At 41.9% G+C, this 25,198-nt stretch overlaps 1 protein-coding gene across 1 annotated transcript in view; it reads left to right on the top strand.

Moving 5' to 3' along the window:
* The first annotated feature begins 19,174 nt into the window (after positions 1-19,174).
* ADRA1A (adrenoceptor alpha 1A) overlaps positions 19,175-25,198 on the top strand; it is a 45,809-nt gene continuing 39,785 nt past the window's right edge. Inside the window, exon 1 of the mRNA XM_033171880.1 lies at positions 19,175-20,890. Within this exon, the coding sequence (XP_033027771.1) occupies positions 20,002-20,890 (889 nt within the window). The 5' untranslated portion in view covers positions 19,175-20,001. The remainder of the gene's footprint in view (positions 20,891-25,198) is intronic.

The raw sequence follows: 25,198 nt of genomic DNA, 5'->3' as shown, positions 1-25,198 counted from the left end.
ACACCAAAGCTCTTTACATGTCAAAATATGTTGCCTTTGTGGATTTAATGAGCATTTCCTCTCCCTGCTGGCATTTTAAGAGCAGGATTCAAATGCCGCTCAGTTGGAACACCATGTTTTGTTTTTTGGTTTGTCATGAAATAATCATGTGTAATTATTAAAGTGTTCTCTTCAGACAAGGTTTGGCACAGAGAAAGAAAAGGATCAGTCTGGGAAAGATTGGAAGAAGCAAGGAGCCAGATTTTAAAATAAACAAAATGCTTAATGTAAGAGGAGCACGGTGAGAAAAATAAGAGAAATGGGTCACTAAAAATCCCATAACACGAAGTGGAGGTTGCAATGATTTGCTTTTAAGGATTAGCTAAAATTCATATTTGAGCCCCTGTAGTTTAAAAGTCTTCCATTCAGATATGAAGGAGCGTCCCCACCCCCATCATTCAGCCCGGACACTGAGATCCAGCACCGAGGGCCTTCTGGCGGTTCCCTCACTGCGAGAAGCAAAGCTACAGGGAACCAGGCAGAGGGCCTTCTCGGTAGTGGCGCCCTCCCATCAGATGTCAAAGAAATAAACAAATACCTGACATTCAGAAAATACCTGAAGGCAGCCCTTTTTAGGGAAGTTTTTAATGTGTGATATTTTTTGTATCTGATTTTTGTTGGAAGCCGCCCAGAGTGGCTGGGGAAATCCAGCCAGATGGGTGGGGTACAAATAATAAATATTATTATTATTATTATTATTATTATTATTATTATTATTATTATTATTATTATTAGAATAGAGTTCCCTTTCTATGCAAAGCAATTACAGAAAATCAGTGGAAATAAGTAAGAGATTTTTTAAAAAAAATTAAACAGAATTGAGTTGGGGGGTGGGAGTGGGACCCAGCCTACAGCTCTGAGAGTTTGGAATATGTTTTGTGTGGGATATGCAATATTGCGCACCTGTGCTTTGAATTTGATATAGAACAGCAAGGAACAAGGGCACAGTGTAGCCAAGACTACCAATGTTTAAGGCTGCAGTCCTAAAGATGCTTAAGTTGCAGCTCAGTGTCCACATAACTAGAAGTTAGCCTCACTGAAATAATTGGGACTTGACCTCTGTGTAGATGTGCTTAGAATTGAGTTGTGCTTCTCGTTGATGCCCATAGGAGAGAATTAAGAATGGATAGGCGGCAGCAGGTACTTGTGGAAAAACAACTGGGATGGAGGAGAGGCTGGCTCAAGGTGTGTTGTGGGCTTCACCCAAATTGTGCTCACAGCAATCAAAAGAGCTTCTTGCTGATGATGCAAGTACACATACTAAACTTCTCACAGCCCTGTAATCCCTCATTATCCAGTCTGAGCTTTGTTTACAAGAGAAATGGCATCCATAGAGCTCTGTTTGTAGACCGAACTGTGTATCCAGTGGTGCAGTTAATGCTAGACCTTAAGGTTGAGCATTTATGTATAAGAGCTGCCCCACAGTCCATAGGGCAGCTCTTTTAAATTGCAAAAAGCTCTGCTCTTCCAGATGCTGTTTAAAACTCAGTAACATGTTTGTTCTTTGGAATAAAGATATTCTTAAGCGGGGGGGGGTGAGCACACAAGCGTCACCATTCAAAGCAGGCCTCAGCTACTGTGTTCATGTGTACCGGAGACAACGAATCCACTTTCAACTGAGAGATTTAACTTCTAGAAACACTGAGAAGGGAGTTGAAACTTTAGGAATGATAAGTCTAGTGAGATAGATAGAAGATAGATAGATGATGGATGGATAGATAGATAGATAATTGATTTTCCAATATTGTTCCAATAATAAGCTCATTATAACAATACCTTTTAAATCCAATTAATACAACTATTAATGCCAATTATTCAAATGTCAAATTACACAATTTAATTAAACTGGCCCCCTCTCATGCTAGACTTGTTGAGTTCATTCTTCTACATTTTTTCTGCATTCCAAAATTTTAATAATTTCCATTACATTACATTCAGATATAATATGTTGGGTTTGAAATTATACCTAAGCCGGTCTGATGTCAGTACTGTTTGTTTAAGAAATAGAAGTAACAGGTGCCGGTGTTTTGTTTTTAATTGGCTGAAGCGTGGGTGTTACTCTGAGTATATAAGGCTCTTTTGCAAAGCGTTTAGTGCTCCTAGCTTTGGGAGTTGATGGGGGTTTGAAGGCTGGGAGTATGGGAGTGAAAGTTCTTAGACAAAGTACAGTTGATTTAGTGTAACAGAGTCTCTGAAAAAGGCTAGATAATCCCTTATATAACAGCTACAATCTTGTGATTTCAATTTGTGTTGGTATATTATATAGGTAATATATAAAGTTTCAAGTGAGGAACTTTAGCTGTAATCCTTATACTTTCTTGCGTGTGACCATTTTTTTCCATGACATTTTTTTCAATCCATATATAGTGTTGTATCCTTTATTGCTGCAACTGTTGTTGGTTCCTGTCTTGTCTCGGGAGAAGCTGTTATCTCACTGTTTCCAAAAGCCACTGAACTGCTTTGTTTTGGGAATTGTGGTGGAAACTGTGCTAGCCACTGAACTGCTTTGTTTTGGACATTGTGGTGGAAACTCTGCTACAGATTCCTACCCCCCCCCCCACCGTGCTACAGTTCCCAGGAGTTAATGGGTAAAGGGAACCCATAGAGGATATTGGTGCCCACTGAAGACAATTTTATTCCACCAGCCCTTTCCAGAAGGATAATCCTGGCCTGTTAATTTTGGAGCAGTATAATGCTATTTTAGCAGGATTTTATCAAATTATCAATATACCATGTTGTATTGATTTCTGTTTTGTACATTAATTTGAGGTTCTTTTGAATACAAAGCAATTATGAAATTTTCTAAATAATGTTATCAAGCCTGTTTAAGTCTGCAGTATCTACAGCAGTTGCAGTTGACGTGGTGCCTGGCAGATCTGGTTGACTCCTGTCATCCTGGACCATCAGTCATGCCAGCTGAGCCTGATAGGAGTTGTAGTCTAACATCTGGAAGACATCGTGTTGGTTATTGCTGACCTACAGGCCAATGAATCCTGGCTGCCTTACAGAAACCAAAAGAAAGGGAAGTAGAATTTTGCACAAATAGTTGATTTCATTGAATTTCCCACCTTGGTGTTGTTTGTTAAAATTCTGACAGTCAGACATTTCTTCCATTTCTGTTCCCTACTGTGATTCCAAATGCTGTCATTAAATCAAAAGGGGTTTTTATAAAGGGTTATTTGTGGAAAGAGGCAATGAGTCATCCAGCCCCGAAAGGATTAATCAAATACCACATTAAACACACACACACACACAGAGAGAATTATACATAGCTGAAATGTCATAATGTCCTCCATTGCACCAATATCTTTAACTAAGGACTTCTTATATTAGAATGATAGATTAAATAGAGGTCAAAACTTCACTCACACACAGTTTGGCTTTTTAAAAAATTGTGACATTTGCTTCTTCCGTTTGGGACCAAACATATGAAGGTGCCTTATACTGACTCTGACCATTGGTTTATCTAACTCAGTAACTCAGCATTGTTTACATAGTCTTCTGTTAGCTCCCCCATACAAGGGATTGGATCTGGAACCTTCTGCATACAAAGCTTATGCTTGACCACAGAGCTATGACCATTCATCTAAATAGGCCAAAATTATTTTTATCTTGATATTGAAGATGAGGAAACTAGTGAGCTTATGGTTCTGGTAAAATTTGAATCAGGGAGTCTGTTGCTATCAAGCCCAGCTTGCAGGAAATGGCAGTGGGAGAGTGCTATTGTGTTCGGTTCCTGCTTGTGGGTTTCCTAATGAGGCATCTGGTTGGCCACTGTGAGAACACGATGCTGGACTACATGGGCCACTGGTCTGTTCTAGCAGGTTCCTCTTTTGTTCTTATGCTTCTGGAATTTCAATTTTTGAGGTCCACAGGCATAGGCAAGGTTCTTGGACATGTATAATCTACTTATTGTAGGCTCAGTTTTCTGGCCTATAATGTCAAGCCGAAAAGGGTTGACTAGTACAGAGCTGAATTGCCTTTTTCACCATTGCAGGCACTACCCATATAAACTACAGTATATCAGTGTTCACTCTGAACTTCTTAAAATTTCCAGGTAGTAAGTGACTTTGGGTCATATCCAATGTTAGTCTTATTCTGAGTAGAGCCATTTAAGTTAATGAATGCAACCATAGTAGTTGTGTGCACCCCTTCCTTTTGCAGAAGTTCATGCCAGTAGCTTCTCTTTCTCCTACCAACACTACTATCACCACCACTATTTCTCTTTAATCTCCTGCTATTTGTCCTCCTAATTTTCCTCTTCCTTCCTTCCTTGTAAAAGAAAGAAAGCACCAACAGAAGCACTTCTCCAATCCAAGGGCATGTCATCTCACAGTGCCTCTGTGGAAGCATCTTTCCAGCTGTATTGTTCGGGCAGCAAGGTGTATCTGGGAAGGGAGGCTCACTTCCTCAGAAGCATTGTGAGTAGATATGGCCCTGGAACATAGGAAGCTGTCAGTATACCTTATCAGTATTTTGTCTGCTGACTGGCAGAGGCTCTCCAGGGTTTCAAGCAGAGTCTTTCCCAGCCGTACATGGAGATGCCCGGAATTAACCTGGGACATTCCACATGCAAAGCAGATGCTCTGTCACTGAGCCATGGTTCTTCTAGGGGCATTGGTATATGGCTCTGGATTAAATTAAGAGTCCTGTGGTGTGTGTGTGTGTGTGTGTGTGTGTGTGTGTGTGAGAGAGAGAGAGAGAGAGAGAGAGAGAGAGAGAGAGAGAGAGAGAGAAGCCCCTCAAGCAGCAAAATAAGACCTGTCACCCCTGCATATACAAAAGTAGGCCCCCACTCCCCTAAAGATTTCTTTTAACTGCTTGCTCTGCTCACCTGCACTTTGTGGGCTTATTTATCACTCCCTATCACACACATCACCCTTGCAAATATAGCAAGAAATGTTTCTTTGGGATCTTCCAGCAAATCCTTAGTTGTCTGACTGGGTTCAGGGGTTCATAAATGTTTTTCTCAAAATAGGGCAATATTAGCTGCCTTGAAGGAGAGAGCTGTGTGGCTGGTGCTGAACACACACTTTTGATCCAGATAATTTTAGGAAATATCAACTGGTCACTAAGACTCCTTTCCTGGGCAAAAGGGTGGTTTGATTCTAGGGACTCTTGGAAGAGACTGATTATCTGGATCTAATTCAATCAAGCTTCAAGCTTGGGTTTATTTATTTATAGTTTATTAGGACTTTCGCCTTTTTCATAATAAAATGGTTCTGCCTCTTCTGACCCCTTCCCTCTCCCTACCCCACAAATTCCCTTGCACAGTTTCCTCCCCTTTTCACAATGATATTTTCATTTATGCCATGCAATCATTTGGCATGTTGTATTGCTCAGATTGGCACGTTCAAGTGAGGATGGGCAACAGCCATTTCTGTGTCCAGTGTCCAGCTTAGCAGATGCTGGGTTGAGGGTGAACAGAAGCACCTTTGGAGGATGGCTTGAAATAAAATAAAGAGGGGAATGCAGCAAATTGAAAGTTTCTCATTTTTCCAACATAATATATACTTTGCAACATTTCTGTGTAGATTTGTGATTTAATAAAAAAAAATCCCATTGAAAATTCACCGGTATTTTAGTGTGAATTTCTCTTACCAAACACAAATTTGTATGCAATTTTACCTAATACAGTATACACCATGTTTGCAAAGCAGTTTTTGCTATTATATTGCATCTCTGTATGTTATTTTCATCTATATATGAAAATATTATGGACACATTACCCAACCATGTGCATTTTTGTACATATTACTTGACTGAGGAACTGCACTGAAAAACTTGGAGCAGTGCGAATTTCAATAGAAATGGACCTGCTCGGATATGGACCCTGAAGATCCATTATAAGTTAAAACTTATTTTTTTTCCCTGTCGGGTTGGCACCTGTAACCCTGTTGGATTCCTACCAATCCAAATGGAAAGCTACACTGCACGAAAAGCTAAGAGGCTTGGGGTTTTTTCCCACAGGCCCTGATAGCTGTAGGTTATGAGAAACAACAACAGACAGTCACGGTATCTGTACCTCAGAAAAAATACAAAACCGTGTATATCACTGGAATAATTGCATAAATATGAAACTAAACTGACAATATCATAATGCAAAGGGCATTTATAAATATTTCATCAGAGGCAAACCTATATATGCTTTAAATCATCAAAGTACTAGTACAAAGTGCAATTTACAATGCAAAAATACAAAGTGCCATATAATATTCAATATAATGATGAAGGTGGTATAGCAAATGTCTATCAGATGCGTAGGTCCATCCTCACAATGTTGGGGAAGGTTATTCAGAATCCCTCCAACATGTGGGTGTGTTCTCCCGACGGGTGGCTAGCTTCAAACTTCCCGTTTCACCAGCGGTTTCTTCAAGGTCTGGACTTTTCATCAAATCAGAACAAAGAAAGAAAACATAACTCAGCTATTCACAGTGCCTCAGACTCCCATCCTTCCAATACAGCTAATGGGGTTATGAGAAAGCTAGAGCAATAATCCACCAACGAATTTGGGATGTGGAACTGCAATGTCATGTGAGTGTGATGAATAAACACCCAGCAATAAAAGACAATGGGAGAGGTTTCACCTCAGCAATACATCTGTCCAAATTACAAATACCTAAACACAGACGGCCGTTTACCCTCCCCAGGTTCAACGTGCTGCCACCTGCCTTACTGCAGGGCAGATTCAATGGTAAAGCATACGTGGAACGAGTCTTGCCCCTGCGGCTTGATGGAGGTAGAAACTGTCTCTCATGTCTTGCTACGCTGCCGTTTCTATGGGGATATAAGCTCGGTATTTACCACCCCTGTTATACAAAAATCTCCAAATGGGTCCGAACTTCAATGTCTAAAACTCCTGGTAGTGGACAAGGATCCAGAGATCACACTAAGGGTGGCCAAATTCTATGCGACTGCCATAAAACTTAGGGAGCAAGCTGTACTACCAAAATGATCAAGGTTTTAAATGACAATTTTAGGTTATATTTTAGTGATTAAGATTTAATTTATATATATTTTAACTGCTGCTATATCTGTATTTTCCCTGTTATACCCAATTGCAATTCAATATATCCCTATCGTGTTTTATGGTTTTCCTGATATTGTAAGTGAGCCAGAACTGGTCTTTGACCGTAATAATAAATTCATTCATTCAATAGATGGCTTTGCTTTGGTTCTTGTTGTGGAAAGTGTGAATGAGGTAGGCTTACTTTTAAATGTGAACTGAATTTAATTTCTCTCACATCTCTATAAGAGCCACCTCATGCCTTTAAAGAAGCTGCTGTCAGAAGTACGACAATGGTAATTTTTCCTTTGATAAAGGTCAACCCTGAAACTGCTTTTCAGATTCTTTAGGGCACAGACTCAAAGTGCAAGCAGAAACTGTGCACCAAAGCTGGTTAGCTTCTTATTGAAAGGTAGTGGCTCACACAGCTATTTGTTTGGGACTTTTCTGCTTTAAAGGAGTTTAAGCAAGATATATAGTCAGCAACTAATGGGAAACCATATTTCTTGACAAACTTCGATAAATTGGCCATGCTGTACAACATATCATGTCTCCTTTTTAAATACTATATAGCATAATGTTGCTGACACAGAGCTGTTCCCCTAAAGGTAGTGTTGGCAAAATTGAGTTTTGAGCTTGCATTTTTTTAAAAAAAAGAATTTAAATGGTCAGTGCACCTCTTGGGGTGAAAAGCGATCTGTCTATTTATTGACGTGCCTTCAACAGTTTAGAAAAATAGGCAGCCCAAAGTTGCTATTTAGACACAAGCGGGAGATGGAAGCTTTAAAGGGAAGACAAGACAATAGCTGTATATTGTCTGGTGATAGAAATATTGGGTGGAGCAAAGCCACAAAGTTCTAGAAAGATGAACCTTGTAGCCACAAGGATGGCAAAAGGTAAGTATTAATCTCAAATTGAAAGAATAGCCTTTTGCAAGAATGATCTGCAGCTAAAGTCAGGCTTCATCTGAGCTGGCTAATCACTGACTCAGCCAGGATGCAGGAGTTACATCAGTGTTCCTTCGACTGAGCCAGCACTTCACTTGGCTCAGCCCAAGCGCCCTCTATTCCAAACTCACTCCTCCCGGTGGCTCTTGGGTTTGGACAGCAATGAATTCCCATACATCTGCATCAGAGAGAGCAAAAAGGCCTTTCGATTCTTGCACGCGTATGAGAACACAGATGCTTTGGCAACGCCGCCCCACTCACGTTTCCAAAGCGCAATCCCATTCCTCCCTTTTGATAATTGCTGTCTTCCCTGTAACCGTACCTGTGTTTGTCAGTGAAACATTGCAAGTGTCATTAATCTCCGTGAAATGAAGTAATTACTTAACTGAGAGCACTCAGCAGTTCCTTTGAGCCTAATGATGCTGCAAAAGAAAAAGAAAGAAAAAATAAGATCTCAGCAATACCATGTAAGGACAAAGGAGCCAGGAATGACTCTCAGCCTTCCCATTCGACTCCCCACACTCCCCCCCTGCAACCTGCTGTGCAGGCGGACACTGGTGGTCCCCTCCTATGGAGTTCCCACTGCAGGGGGTCCCCTTTCCTTTCTCCTGGACCCAGCTGCATGCAGGATGAGTATGACATTGGGGGAGGATGCCTGCCTGCACGTTAATTAAGTTCTCAAAAGAGAGATGATGGGGCAAGTGTACCTGCCAGGAAACCATGTGCTCTTGGCCTGTCAGGAGCTTTGCCCAGTAATCACAGGGGCTGAAAGGCTAACTGTGGTTGCTCACTGGTGAAACAAATGTACAGTACTCTGCACCTAAAGGATCACTCCTCTATTAGAAAGCTTCAGGGCTGGGTCCATGGTAGTTCCTGAGGCTCAGATGAAGTCTTGCAGTCACAGTCTTGTAGCAGTGTCCAGTCAGTATGGTGTGGTGGTTTATAGTGTCAGACTAGGACCTGTGTGAGGCACCAAAGGGATGGGTCCCTTTCACTCCACAGTTAAAGTCAAAGGTTAGAGTGAGGAGTAGGTGATGGAGAAATAGAAGAGCTGGAGGCAAGGTACAATGGCTACGCCTCTGGGAGAAGCAACACTCTCTTGGAGTGCTAATGCTATGAACCCCTCCAAAACAGTCTCAGGTTGTATATATGTGTAAATAAGCCACATATCATACAGACACCACAGTCTCCTCTGTGTCTCATTTCCAAAAGGAAACATGGGGTAAGCATGCCTGGAATCCTTGGAATCCAACACCACTGTGGAGATTGGGGTGTAACATTGGTGGCAGGCAACAGTATATACATGAAGTTGGCATGTGACCAACAGTGCATTACATCAGGAAGATTTCGTGAATTCAGTTTCCCACACCTTCCCAACTTAGAATAGCATCCCAAGGATATAAGAACCTAAGAAGAGCCTACTGGATCAGGCCATTGGTCCACCCAGGCTAATTGCCCACACAGCTTAGATTTTTAAAACATTAAGTTGTATATAAATGCTTCAAAAACATTCCAGCATCCTGTTCTCATGGTGGCCAACCAGATGCCTATGGGATTCCCACAAATGGAACACAGAGCACAACAGCACTCTCCCCACTTCTGACTCCTGCAACTGGTATTCAGAGGCATACTGCCGCTGACAGTGATTGCAGAACATAGTCGTTGTGGCTAGGAGCCATTAATACCTTTATATTCCTTAAATATGACTTTTTAACCAAAGTGGTTATTTTTCAGAGAAAACACACATAGAAATGCACCTTTTGAGAGAAAATTCATTTAGAAAAATTTGTATGTGCATTTTAATGCACTTCCTTAAAAAAAGAAATTACAGAATAACACAGAGATTACTCATTGGTGCACATATGTGGAAATGACTGATGTGTCCATCTTTACAATTGAGTAGTGGTCTGTAATGGCAGTCACTCAAGAAACCAAGGAAACTTCCCCACTGACACGTGATGGCCTAGTTTATGCCTGGAGGTTGGCGGAAATATTTCCATCAACTCCTATAGATGGTTCTATCAAGTGCTTGTCTTGCTTTCTCGAATGTAATATTTGCTACAAACTGCATACTGTGGACATGAAACCCAGAGATTCTCCCAATCCACGCAATCTGGGACATCATCACTTGCTACATTTCCAAGCATTTGAGCAAAAACATTAGCTAGGCTTTTGACCTTTATAGGAAATTTTTGTGCAGAAGGTTTTCAGACAAAAGAAAAACCTTCCTTCGACTAGTCCTTATTTGTCTGGATTTTGTTATATAGCATGCTCAGTATTCAGGACAAGGTCTCAAATATATTTCAGAGAGAGAGAAAAGAAAAGATCTTAGATTTGTGTGGTTTGCTAAAAAAATAAAAATAAAATCAAAACTGAGACAGTGCTGGAGGCTCATTTTTTTTTTCTTGAGCTCCTTTGTAACCAACACTTCTTCCAAATGACTCAGGGCATAACTACATATTACTCTGCAGCTGCATGTAAAAATGTCTCTCTTGCAAAACACCCTTATAAGAAGAAGCCACTTCTACATTAACACTCTCGCCCAGTGGGCTTATCTGCAGGTGACAGAAAGCAATATAAGATAACCTGCCCACAACATCCCCATCACCAGCAACCCCACCCGAGACCCTTATCCACTGAGTGGGAAGGTCCAAAGAGGGAATCCTCACACACCCAGCCAAACACACTTCAAATCCTCTGGATCATTGGGAATCTCAATTGTGCAGGGTTCCCAACCATTTGGAGAACTCCAAGATGCACACCCCAAAACCATTCACTTCACAAGCAGATGCTTGAGGCTACAGCCAGTGGGGACAGGGACACAGGGTTGAGAGCACTTCCTCCACATGTTCTGAGAAAGCTGCTGATTGCCTTCTCTCCCTTTTTCATATTTTACTACTCAAAATCATATGGCAATGTATTATTAATTATTGTTAATACATAGATGATAACAGAACAAGAAATTGATATGAAATTGCTGATTGTGCCAGGAGACAGCAACTACACCTAATGAGTCAACCCACTAAAAGTAAAACTGATAAAAGTTAACAGAATAACAGAATAAGATCAGGACTATTTTCCAAAGCACATTTAAAATTAGTAAAGGCATGCACTGTGTGTACTGCAATGCTTGCTGCTTACTACCAAATTTACTACTTACTACTGACTATCAAATTTAGAAGACATCTGAAGGCAGCCCTGTTTAGGGAAGTTTTTAATGATTGATGTTTTAATGTATTTTTAATCTATGTTGGAAGCTGCCCAGAGTTGCTGGGGAAACAACAGCCAGATTGGCGGGGGACGAATAATAAATTATTATTATTATTATTCTCATGAATACATTGTGAACTCAAAACATATGTGTGGTAATAAATGGCATCTTTTACTGTAATCAACACACCTTCAACTTTACAAAAAAATTGCCCTGCCTCCCTCTTCCTTCTTGATATTTTAAGAAATTTGTTAGCTTGGTCCTAGCAAAAGCCTATATTTTATCCATCCATTCTTTGATTTGGGGTGTTGCATATTATGTCAACCAGTTTGCAAAAGTATACAGAAGTCCCAAAAGGTTGGTGATCCTACACCTATGCATTTCCATCCTTGGCTACTGAATCACAGAGTTATGGACCTGAATAGGACTTTGCAGGTCATCTATTCCAGCCCCACCAATGCAACTCACCTTTTAGGGGAAGTGCCTTAGCTCAATGGTTACATGCAGAAGACCTCAGGTTCAGTTCCTGGCATCATGGGAGAAACCTCTATCTGAAATCCTGGAGAACCCTGCTTAGTCAGTGCTGAACTAAATGGACCCTTAGGAAGATTGCAAGGTTCCTGTATCCAATATTACAACATTATTTTTAGGTGGTCATTGAGCCTCTGCTTTAAAACCTCCAATGAAGGAAAATACACCAGCTATACACTATTCTCATACAGCCTATTCACCTTCATTTTTTCTCTACTGTTTGGTAGAAATCCCCTTGTCATTTGAGCCCATTCCTTTGAGTCCCACTCCCTGGAAAAAGCAGAAAACAAATTTGTTCCATGTGACAGCCCTTTACATATTGCCTGTTACTTGTTTCTTATCCAGGCTATTGTTTCTTACCTATAATTGCTTCATAGCAGCTCCTTCAGTCATCTCTCCAGGCCCCTCACAATCTTTGTCACCCTGCTCTAAATACACTCCGGTTTATAGATATTCTTCTATGGTGCTGAGAAAGCAGTACTGATGCAATCAAAAAACCAAAAACAGAGAGCATTAATCCTATGTGCCATTCTGTGTAGTGAATTTATAAATTAAATCCAGTTCAGATCTGTTCCTCAGGATCCATGTGTGTGGATCACTTGATAAGCCTTCTTTCATCCAAACCAAACTCTGCCCCAAAACCACCAGATTCATGCATTAAGAACAGGAAATATAATGCTCACTTTTCCCTGCTTGAACCACATTACTGGCAGTATACAAATTGATTCCCATAAGAAAATTCATCATTTGATGACTGCAACATCAAGTGATAACTAAGAACTAGAGGGTGTCCTCAGCTTCCTTTGCCTCCTGAATTCTGGTTTAGCGTTGGGAATTTCTAGGAATTGGAGCTTGCCTGGCTTTCAGTTCCTTCAGTTAATTTGTATTGTTTTATTTTTATTTGTACCCTGCCCATCTGATTGGGTTGCCCCAGCAAGCTCCCGGCATTAGCAAGATGCATCAGTGTGCATCAATATTCTTTTTAATGCAGTGCTTTCCTGTGCAAATAGGAAATAACTTAGGACTGATCTTAAAGCTGAGCCATGTGCTCACTTCTGGCACTGGATCAAACCATCTATGTAGTGGCTCTGATACATTCTGTTGGTCAGCTTTTTCACATGTCATTGGCATTTCAGGATTTCGAAGCCCTCACTTTGAGTGCACAGAAATCCAGTCCCCATTGGGACTCCAGTGGAGCTTTTCAGCCTCCCTTGCTAGAGGGTGCTGCCTTACTCCCAGGTGCCGGTTCAAAGAAAGAAAAAGGCTTGTGCGAGTTTTAGAAGCTAAAAGGGAATCGATCAATAAGGGTTTTCAATTACTGTGGAAAAAGTAGAGAACATGAGGTACTCAGAATAAGCAGAATCAGATGGATGGTCTTCAGAGCACCAGCATGGGTGGGTGGGTGGGGGGGCAATAATGCCCAGATTTTTCTTTTCTTTTCTTTTCAACTAGTAGTTTTCCTACTCGGAGAAGAAGCTTTTATTCTTTAAATGAATTCTTTTAAAGCAAGCCTATTATCTTCAATCAAGCAAGTTGTTTGCTGGGGTAAATCTGGTGGGAGGGGCTGGCCCCAAATTGCATGTGGGGTTGACAGCCGCTTTAACACATCTTGCCAGCGAATATGCACTGCAGTGCTGATAGTAGGGGAGGGTCACATTCATCTCGTTGTTGTTTTTTTTTAATTAACGGCACTTCCAAGCTGCTGATATTTTGAGGACGATTCAATCGCATGCCAACAAATTCAGGCTGCTCCATTACAGCTGACAGGGAAGTCTTGCACAATAAACCCGTTTCCCTGAAAGATAGGACTTTTGAGATAAGGAAAATGCGCCGCGGAAGTGTGCGATGGCACTTGGTTGATACAATATAATCAGACCTTCCTGCAAAGAAGTCCAGAAAAATGCTTATGCTCGATAAACAGGTCCTCTGAATGTACTCTAAAGCACTGGCAAGAAAGATCGTGACAGTTTCCTCTGCGTAAAAAAAGAAGAAGCTTATTTACAATAGTTCTAACATCACCCCCTCCGTTCTTTTTTTCCCTTTCCTGCATTTCCCTTTTCTTTTTTGTATTACGCGAGCCCGGTGTGAATGTGTACAGGTCACAAACATTCCCCAAAGATTGTTGCTATAATATTATTTTACGAGAGGCTACGAGAGGCAGCTAAACCACCAGATTCTGTGATTGCTTTTGCAGCTAATAGGTAGGAGGAAAGGGAAAGAGAGGGAGAGTCAGCAGAAAGAGACGTTGACAACTGTCAAACGTGCTCTTTACTATGCTGCAATACGGTAAGAGGCGGGAGATTACGGTAAAATCGAACGGGATACTATACACTCAGCCGGCTGCACCAGCTCGGCAGCCGCGAAGTTGCTGCTTCTCCTTGACAGTGTAAAGCGGAGTATTATTCAGCTGGGAGGAGGGGACGGGGGGTCACGAAGCTGGCATCCATCCCCTCTCAGCCATTGGGACAGAGGGAATAAGTGTAAATGTGAGTCATCAAAATACATGGTGGGGGGGAAGGGGGGGGAGGATAGTGCTTGTATGGTTTTCTTTTGCTTCCAAGCAGAATGTCCCACTGTGTGCTCGAGATGTCCGCCTGTCATCCTCCTCGCTCGCGCGCTCTGCAACAGGAGGTCTGCAGCCCTTCAGCTTGAAGCGAAAGGAGAAGGTGGTCGCATCTAGAGACCCGCGTTCCCCGTTTGCATCTCCCGGCTGCTTTTTTTCCTAGGTAATGCAGACACGATTTGTTTGTCCCTTTGGGGTTTGTCCACCTTACACCCATTCGCAATTTTCTCGTTTTAATTTCCTGGTCCCCCCAATAGGCACTGTTGTTGTTTGTTTAGACTTGCTTAGACTGGTTTGGAGCTCTACTGGGATTTGGTGCATTTTCTCCTCCCAATTTTGTATATGTTTGTGGGGGGGGGGGAGAGATACACTTCATGCTCCAGTTTTCCCACTTGTTATGAAATATCTATACAATTTGAATGAAACTGTGTTCGTTATTTGTCATCATTTCCCCCTCAATAATTTTTACCTCATAACTTGAGCATCTTAGAACTCACCATTTTGATACGCTTTTTCTTTTCTTTTCTTTTCTTTTCACAAGGAAATAACTTCAGAACAGTCCAAGAGGCTGCTTTGTATTCATATCTTGACATTTTAAAACTAAAACTGTGAAACTACTAGCCTAGGGAAAATTCAGCAGTATTTCTCTTTACTGGTAACTAGCATGTGTGAAGAAGAGGGAAATGATGCTTTCCTGATTGCAATTTGTTTTAACTGTTTTTAATACTGAATTTTAAATTGTTGTAACCTACTCTGGGACCTAATGGCCCCAAGTGATGGTGGTAGTAATATTATTATTATTATTATTATTATTATTATTATTATTAACAGAGAGACTTGTAGCACTCTAAAAACTAACAGATTTATTGTGTCAAATACATTTCATCAAATGCTCAAATTGTTTCCTCGGGTAGCCAAAATATGTGTGCCTGAGTACACATGTGGACATCCATGTACAGCTGGGGTGTGTGTGAATGTTGGGACCAAAAGGTCAGGAATCGTACAAGTCTAGTCGATCTGTAGCAATTTTATGCAAAGCTTAAATGTATACATTGCCTAGATACAACCACCAATAGCTAGCTGTAACATAACTTTCCAAGCTTGTCTGTGTTAATTTCATCCCTATTGTGGCTGAAAAATCTCAGGTCTCAATAAAGTCCTAAAATGAAATAGAATTTGTGAGGTTTAATATATTGTTTCCCAAAAGACAAGGAAGTGTTGCATACTGGGAAATTGGACAATTACTAGTTACAGGAGGCATTGTTATCTGGTTGATACCTAATTTTTGTGTTTCCAACCGTATAAATTCTACAAAGATTGGGTCCAGCACTTCTGTGATTTATTTTATCTGCATTAGTCTTAGTAGAAGCCTTTTGGGAAAGTCGCAGATGAGTGACAGAGGACACATTTTGCAATGCAGAAGGTCCTAAGTCCAGTCCCTGAAATATCTAAGTAGGGCTGGAAAGATGTTTGTAAACTTAGGCAACCAGAACAGTCAGTACACAGAGCAGACAATATTGTGAGTATATTGGTCTCAGTTTGTACTCTGACATCTCCATGTAATAAAGAAAGAACTTGGGGAGCAAGACTAGGAAATATCTCTGCCTGTGATTCTGGGGAGATGCTACCATCTCTAATGGGCAGTTTGGGACTGAAGAAATGGATGAGTTGCATGGTCTGACTCAGGAGAGACTTTGGAATCTCTTAGCAAGTGAGGGAAGAAAGCATGTTGTACTTTCTGCTCCTGTGTTTATTTGTTCGGAACATTCAAAGCTTACTACTACTACTACTACTACTACTACTACTACCCTGCCCATCTGGAGAATATGTCCTCTTTCCTTACTTGGAGAGGTGCACATGCTGCTTCAATACCTGGAGTGTACACAAGTCTCATACAGAGTGAAAATCACTGTTTTCAAACTTCTAAAAATGCTTTTGCTGCAAACTATTTGTGGGACCCAGGTGGCGCTGTGGGTTAAACCACAGAGTCTAGGGCTTGCTGATCAGAAGGTTGGCGGTTCGAATCCCAGCCACAGGGTGAGATCCCGTTGCTCGGTCCCAGCTCCTGCCCACCTAGCAGTTCGAAAACACGTCAAAGTGCAAGTAGATAAATAGGGACCGCTCCAGCGGGAAGGTAAACGGCATTTCCGTGTGCTGCTCTGGTTCACCAGAAGCGACTTTGTCATGCTGGCCACATGACCTGGAAGCTGTCTGCGGACAAACGCCGGCTCCCTTGGCCTATAGAGTGAGATGAGCGCCGCAACCCCAGAGTCGGACACGACTGGACCTGATGGTCAGGGGTCCCTTTACCTTTACCTATTTGTTATATCATTGCTTTAGTTTCTTTAAAAAAGGGTCATTGGGGTTCAAATGTACCCCAAAGTTATTCATTAGATCTATGAATGCCCAACACCCTAATCATAGGCTCATTTTGAACATTACTTAACTCAAAGCATCTTAGGAACTGTAGTTTGTTAATTCAAATGTCTGGGGTTGTATCCAAAGTAGCACTATGGGAACAGTCCAACAGTGCAAGGATTTCTGCTGGCACAATGAAATGTTCTCCCTCCATTCTCCCACTGCACCTCCTAAAGCTGTTCTATGGGTTCCCACAACCCTCCAAGGCAGATTTAGGGAAGGCATGGGGTGTACATGTAGGGAGAAGTGAGGGTTCATTGCACAAGCATAAATCCTTGTGCAAATGCAAGAATGGGGACCCTCCAGCCCACAGGCCAGTCTCAACCTAGGCTCCCCCATTTGGCCTGCAAGGCCACCTACCCTCCCTACACCCAACATCATGCAAGTAAGGACAGGGGTTCACCAAAAGGGTGGATGGGGGTTGGCAAAGCCTGCTTGATTTGCTTCTAATTTGCCCAACAACCAGGCTTTGAAGCACTGCACAGAGCAGGAGGCCAGGGCTATGCAGGATCAGCTCCCCCCCCCCCCAATACACACACATCAACTGATGCCAACAGCAAGTGATCATGCTTCATCTGCATATCTGGGAGGGCACCCAAACCCAGCAACCTCCCCCTGTCCATCAGCTGATGTGAAAGGAGGACAGCCCTCTTGGTCTGGGTGTATTTTCTGCCTTCAATTCGGCAGTTGTTTCACTGCAAAGGGGGTTTCAGTGAAACAGAAGCTGAAACAAGGGGGAGGGCTTCCTGCTGGTGCTTTTTGAAGCCCCAACCTCTGGACCTCAGAGCACCAAATCACCTGGTGCCATTTGTGACGTCAGATAATTGATAGATGCGTGGCCCCACTCACCTGTCAAATTTGGCCCATGCAGACAAAACGCTAAAGGAATGAGTGACTTAGATACTGCCCATAGTCTGACCAATTTACCCATTCAGCCCATTATTCTGCTTTGACTGGCAGTGGTCTCAATCAGAGTGGAGTCTTTATAATTAATGTGCTACCTGATCATTTTAAGTGGGGATGCCAGTGATTGAAGCAGGGGTCTTCTGATTTTGCTGTATCACTGAACCATGGTGCCCTTCTCTTATGCGCAAGGGCTGGTTGTGATCACTCATTACTCAATGCTGAAAGTATTCTACATATGGCACAGAGCTATATGTAAGCATTGATAGAGGGATCATCCCTAGCATGGATCAGGCCTTCTTGCAAAACATTGGCTGTAAAAAGAAAATGCAGGCTGAAAAAATCCCTACAGAGTAGCCATGGCATATTCATATCTAAGAGCTGAATCAGTGTAAAATCTATCTCGCTCACTATTTATGCATATGTGGGACCATTGCTAATGCGGAAGAGAAAGTGGGAGATCATTGTAATTCCAGTTGCTCGTCTGCGTTACAAATCACTTTGAGCCTGTAGTGTGAAAATGTCCTTAGATTTGTTCTCACTGTGTAGCCGCAAGCTTTTCTGTCTTCATCAGATGAAATAGGAAAACACACAGAGACTTCTTTTGAAATATGTGGCATTGTCCCTATATTGAGACTGCAGGGTTGTGATCGACAAAACCACCAGGCAGCAATAGCATTCTTGCACTGAGAGTCAGAAAGGATGACGTAGCGTGGGGAGGGCACTGAGGGGGCCGTTGCCCCTGGTGCTGTTTGGCGCCCTGCCCCATTGTGAGCACATGTGTCCTCAGCACCCTCCAGCTAGAGGGCAGCTGAGAATGATGAAAAAGGTGTGCCCCTTGGCCCCTGTGGGCCCAGCGCTGCTTTTCCAAGTGGTGCTGCTTGCAGGGAGGGTGCCCTGGGCTGTTGCGTCCTTCACACGGAGCCCTCCAGCTGGGGGGCAGCTGAGAAGGAGGCAACAGGCATGCGCCCTGGCCCCTGCAAGCAGTGCCATAGTGCTGCATTCACAGGGACCAGGGCACAGGCCTGTTGTGTCCTCAGCCTCCATGCAACTGGAGGATGCCATGAGAAGGACACAAAAGCTCATGGCACCCTCCCTGTCAGCCCAGCACCGCTTGCTAAAGCAGCACTGGGTTCTCAGGACCTGCTCGCAACACCCCACAAGCCCAGTACAGTATTGTTTTTGTGAGTCTTGCAAAGCAACACTGGGCTTGTGGGGCACCATGAACTCATCCCGTTTTGCAGCAGTGGGCAGGGGTCCCTCCTGTGGTGCGCCCTGCCCCTGTCCCCACAGTGTGCCCTGCATGTGCCCAGGTGTACACCTGCCCTGGACGCAGGTGGGGGATGCTCCACCATTGGTCAAAAACAGTGGGGTTGAGCAACAGCATCTACTGAGCAAGCAATATACTAGTAAACAGCAGTTAGTGCTGCAGGTGATAAGGAAAACTCAGTCGAGTTGATTCCCAGATCCCAGAAAACCTTTGCAGTCAGGACGTTACAGCAGCAGGTAGCCATGGCTTTTGAAATAAGCTTCCTTTTTCTTTTTTTCTTATTTAGGAGTTAGCATATCTGTCCTGCAAGGAGCACAAGAAGAAGTCCCTGTTTGGAGCTATGACCAACATTTGTTAATAAGCTTGCATCCTGGAGGCAGTTGGCACAACGCTGAGAATCTTACGGCTTCAGCAAACTTTGTTCCACATCTCAAGACTGTGATGCACATCTCTGATGATAACAAAAGCAAACTTAATTGGAAACATCCTTGTGGTCTTCCACTATTCCAACTTTAAACATATTTGAAAATCAAGTATGATAATGACCCAAATAAATGGGAGAAAAGAGCATATTCCTGCCATTTGTGTCTCTCTAATGAGGCAAATTTAAATGGACACACTTCAGATGTTGATGGCCTTTCCACGAACTCAGACATTTTCCTTTGCTACAAACCCAAACATTTTTTCCTTGCTTAGTAGCAGAAAGCATTCTGTAACCTGATGGCTCTTTTTTTAACAACCCAACAGAAACTTGGGAAGAGATCTTTGACCCCTTCTGCAATACTGTGTCATCAAGCACCCCACAAGGTCCAGAGAACATCAAGGAGAGTGTCCTAAAGAGAGTCTTCCAAATTGCAGCGGCATTTTTTATTTGGCCTAACTGGAACAGATGCCAAGGAATAAATGTGGATTTTCAAATAAGTTTCCCAGTCTGGGGTGTCCCTCCAGGTTCTGCATTTATAAAGCAAGAACCACATTTCCAGTTAGTTTTTATCAACAATGTGGAAGTAAAGCTTCTTGCAACACTACCAAATATTTGTTCTTCGCTCTTTCAAAGAAAGGGCAGAGCGAATCACAAACAACACTGGATGAACATTAACCAGTATTGATATAATGGCTTTGAACTCCGAGAACATCTCTGCCTCTGACTGCTTCAACTGCACCCAGCCTGTGGAGGAAGTAAACATTTCAAAAGCCATATTATTGGGTGTTATCTTGGGGGGGCTGATTGTTTTTGGAGTCCTGGGTAACATTTTGGTTATCCTGTCGGTAGCCTGCCACAAGCACCTGCAAAGCGTAACTCACTATTACATTATCAACTTGGCTGTGGCCGACCTCCTGTTGACTTCTACCGTCCTCCCTTTCTCTGCTATTTTTGAGATTTTGGGGTATTGGGTTTTTGGGAGGATCTTCTGCAACATCTGGGCAGCTGTGGATGTTCTATGCTGCACAGCTTCCATCATGAGCCTTTGTGTCATCTCTATAGACCGATACATTGGGGTGAGCTACCCGCTAAGATACCCAGCCATAGTGACTGAAAAGAGGGGCCTCCTAGCCCTGCTGTGTGTCTGGGTACTGTCCCTTGTGATATCAATAGGCCCCCTCTTTGGCTGGAAACAGCCAGCTCCAGAAGACGAAACCATCTGTCAGATCAATACCGATCCTGGTTACGTATTATTCTCTGCCCTGGGCTCCTTCTACCTCCCCTTGATCATCATACTGGCAATGTACTGCCAGGTGTATGTGGTGGCAAAAAGGGAAAGCAAAGGACTGTCTTGTGGCCTGAAAACAGAGAAGTCCCAGTCAGAGGAAGTGACTCTTCGCATCCACCGCAAAACCACCACAGAATCCACTGGATCAACACCCAGCACCAAGCACAGATCCAATTTTTCTGTGAGGCTCCTGAAGTTCTCCAGGGAAAAGAAAGCAGCTAAAAGTCTGGGGATTGTTGTGGGATGCTTCATACTCTGCTGGCTTCCTTTCTTTATAATCATGCCCATTGGTAAGTCAAGCAAATGCATTTGGTCGTGAAGAGGGTGGGGTTGCGCAGCTATTGTGGTGAATTGCACTAATGGTTCTGCATCAGATCCTCTGGTGATTGTAAATACGGTATTTGGTGCTCCTGTAACTCTGGAACAGTTAGGGAACAAATTCATTGAGGATAAGGTCAGTGCTTTATTTTTAGGGGGAAAGGTGCCACTACTCACCATGAAGTTGTTACAGTAAGTGACACATTTTTAACATTGGGGGGGGGGGGTGATGGTGCTGAATACCCTTGAGTAGCCCCAGGAAAAAAGGCACTGGATAAGGCTTTCTGTGGCTACAGGCCATCATGGCGAAGTTCCTCGAAGGCAGTATGCTGCTGAACACCAGTTGCTGGGAAATACAAGCAGCGTGAGTTTTGTCACACTCAAATCCTGCTTTGAGGCTTCCCATAGGGCAATATGGTTGGCCAATACGAAAAGAGGAAGCTGAACTGAATGGATCTTGGTTTGATCCAGTAGGGCTTTTCTTAAAGTTAGACTAAAACTAGACGTGACAGCCACTGCGGCATTTTAGTTGCATGTCCTTCTCATTCACATCTAAATTGTGGTATGTGGGTTCTGTTTAGAAGGAGTGCACAGCAGAGGGCAGGAGTGCCACCTTGGCCCCTGGGGCCATGGGTGCCATGCACTGTACATGGCCCTGGCACCAAAATTTGTGGGTGCCTAGTCCCTTCATGGGGAATTTTGTGGGTGCTCAGGCACCCAGGGCCCCAGGGAGTTGGCACCTATTGCAGAGGGAAACTGAGCTCTCCCTTTCCTTTCCTGTGGTCCACAGGCTCTTTTCTTTCCCAGCTTCCAGGAGCTGGAGAAAAATGGGAATGCACAACTTTACACAACTAACAATGGGGAAATGAGACAAGGAAAGGGGATGGTTCTCCTCTACTCATGCTTGGCCCCCTTTTGATGTTGGAATAAGATCTCACAGTCTATTTGATATGTTAACGGCATGGGCATATGACTGAACTGCTTTCATTGTGCTGAGTTTGACCCAAAGAACGAAGGATGTGATTCTGTGCGTGCCTATATAGGAATAAACCCCACAGAATGCTCTTGCTTTTGAGTAAAGAGACCTAGGACCAAGCTGCAAAGTATTGACTCTAGGGTAGATCTGTGTATTTTAAAACTAACCTGATACAACTAACTGGCTGGAAGCTATCCTCTTTGTGGTTTTCAAAAGTCCATCATTGCCAGTGCAGTATCAAATCTGACTTGGTACCTTATTCTAGTGCCTATGAAGGAGTGAATTTTCTTGATTATTTCAGAAGAAATATTTCCTTGATAATCAATGAGTTTGGGATCAGACATTTGCTCAATGTACAATCTGTGTGTGTCAAACACTCAAATCATAAGTCTGAATGCAAGCTGGTTTAGGCTTTCTCCAAATGGATTTGCATAGTCCTATTTTATTTATTTATTTATTTATTTATTTATTTATTTATTTATTTATTTATCTATCTATCTATTTATTTAATAAGTTTATACACTGCTTGATTGCAATAAATCTCAAAGCATTTACAAAAACACTTGCTTTCTCAACACTTGATGCTTATAGCTCATTGGACTGCTAAAGTGATTTTGGATCTCTTACACAGTGCTGTAAGCAAAAAAACATACATGTGTAAACCAATTTGGCTTGACCTTTAGTTAATGGCCCCAATCCAGACATATGTGAAAGCAGCAGTTCTTGCAAATCCATTACCTTCTTGAAGAGATAATTGGCAAGGTTGTGAGCAGAGTGTACCTGCTCTGAATTCAACTCCTGTCCCAACACATTAATTGTTTCTACAATTCTTTGATTGGGGCTAGAGCTATGTGTACAATCGGGGCCACTGGATATGAGGAATCTCTCTTCTCCTCTGCCTTGGCCACTTGGATACAGAACCTTGCTTCTGTATGTAAATCACCATTTACTGCTATCAAAATGCACAGGTTTTTAAAATGGGAAGCTATATATAGTTTACCTGAAGGTGTAATAAACAATGACTGAATTATCTGAATATGCTGTACTTGTTGTAAATGTCATATTCTTGGTGATTATTTTCAGAAAAGGGGGTCTCTTGAATTTTGAAACTTGGAGACCTAAATATATTTTCACATATCTAGCGAATAGCTTTAAAAGGATCATCTGTGAAGTTATGTTTCTGAGAAACATCAGACTTCTTCACATTATGGGTGGAAGGTGCTATATAGAAGCAAACCAGTGGCATGCACCCATAATTGAGATATATTATCCTAACTGTGCTTATTTTAGATCATGGGAAAACAGAAGGTATGTTGAGTAAGTTGTCTCAGTCTATTCTCATTAGTATAATCATTACAATTTTAGAAAATTTAGGAAGTGAGCACAATGGAGATTTTCTGTCTGTTTTTTTTTTTTTAAGTATGCCAACGGAAGAAAATACAGATTTCCACAAAACTAATTGCTGGCCAAGAACTATATGCAGATTTTTCTCCTATTTAGGGAATAGTCTGAATGAAGAATTGCTTACTAATCCTGGATATTAGATTAGTTCTAGTTTAAACTTGTTAGAGCACTAGAATTGCCAGCAGGCTAAATCCTTTAGGTTGTGGCCAAGCGAACTGCTGTTCTTTTGCAGGGAGGGGGGAAATTAAACAGCTTTGAAATGCTGTAATGTAATTCTGTACAGTGCTAATGCCAAGTCTGATTTAACAAGGCTGCTCACAAGTGGTCAGACTCAATTAATTTTAAAGAAACGTTAATCTACTCTCTTTCACTCTCCACTTCTTATTTGTTCATTGGTTTTATGAATTTTGTGGCTTGGAGATCCTAGGGCTGGGGTGCTTGGGAGGGTGGAAGGACACTTAAAGGAAGACTCTTAATCTCAGGGTTGTGGTTTTGAGCCCCTCATTGGGGACAAGATTCCTGCATTGCAGAGGGTTGAACTACATGATCCTTGTGATCCCTTCCCATGCTACAATTCCGTGATATAGTTTATCTGATTTAACTGTCCTGAATAAAGTCAGACAGAAATTATTTAACTCTAGGTACAGTTTCTTGGTGAGTAATTGAGTTCATTATTTTCAGCTGAGAGTATACATAAGCGTTTTCTGAATTATTTATTGATTTTAATTAATATTCAGTTGTTTGGCATCCTGGGGTATTCACTCTGTGACTTTTTGTTTGTTCATTTATCGCCTCCTCATCTATCTATCTATTACAGAAACACCCCTGAAAAAACATGTAACATGAATAAATGTAACTGCTGTCCCCCCCCCACAGAAAAGTACAATTAAGCTAATATTTGAAAAAATATTTTAGGCAGCCCCATAGTTTTGCACCATCTTAATCACAAAGCAGAATCATATGTGCCTCCAACAAGATGAAATAGGGAATTTTTTGTTCTTTTTGTAATACAGGAAGAACAGTTCTTATCTGGATAAGTTTTTCTGTTGGTTGACAATTATCAGCTAAATTTCTTAAAGTGATCATTTCCTTATAATTCAAGGTAAAGAAAAAAATACAAGTTATTGAGAAATATTATGCTAATCAACCTGCCAGCCTGAGAAACTTATTAACACACATAAGAATTAATGAAACTTATCAAAACCCTCTTACACTGCAATCCTCTGTGTGTCTACTCAGAAGTAATTGCCACGGTGGTTCTATGAGGATCAATCCCATCTCTACCAAGTACATTTAGGACTGCACAAAAACATTTACTTCTAATAAGTCTAATTTGAGCATATTTATTTCTTCATTTCACAGATGCTCACTTTTATAGGCTTTACTAACAAACAATTGATATCTATTGACATTTACAAATGAATTGGCACAATCCTTGTGTGTATTTTCATGTGTAAGACCCATGGAAGTGGACGGGAAATATAGAAGGGCAGGGCAAAAAGGGAAAGCTGCTTTATACTATTGGTCCATCTAGCTTGGGATTGTCTACACTGACTAGGAATGACTCTCCAGGATCTCCAAAACATCTCTATAGATGTTATCAAAATGGCAAGGCAGAACCCATTCAATACCCAATTGCAAATAATTCATACTTGGCTTCATATAAACTTACATGATATCTAACAATTTTTGTTTTTATATCGATTCCAACATTTCTTTTCTGATATTTTTATATTAAATTTTCTGATTTCAATGCTGCATATATGTTTTGCCAACACTGAAAAGAGTCTCTACATTTAGATAGCGCCTTCCCAGACATTCTTATAATATGATACCTTACTGACAAACTGAATTGATGATTGACAATGATGGTTTATACTGTAACCATAAGGATTTCCAG

This window comes from Lacerta agilis, chromosome 15 (assembly GCF_009819535.1).
Source record: "Lacerta agilis isolate rLacAgi1 chromosome 15, rLacAgi1.pri, whole genome shotgun sequence".
In the NCBI taxonomy this organism is placed as follows: domain Eukaryota; kingdom Metazoa; phylum Chordata; class Lepidosauria; order Squamata; family Lacertidae; genus Lacerta; species Lacerta agilis.
Note: the sequence above shows the minus strand (reverse complement) of the source record. Positions and strands in the feature narration are given on the sequence as shown.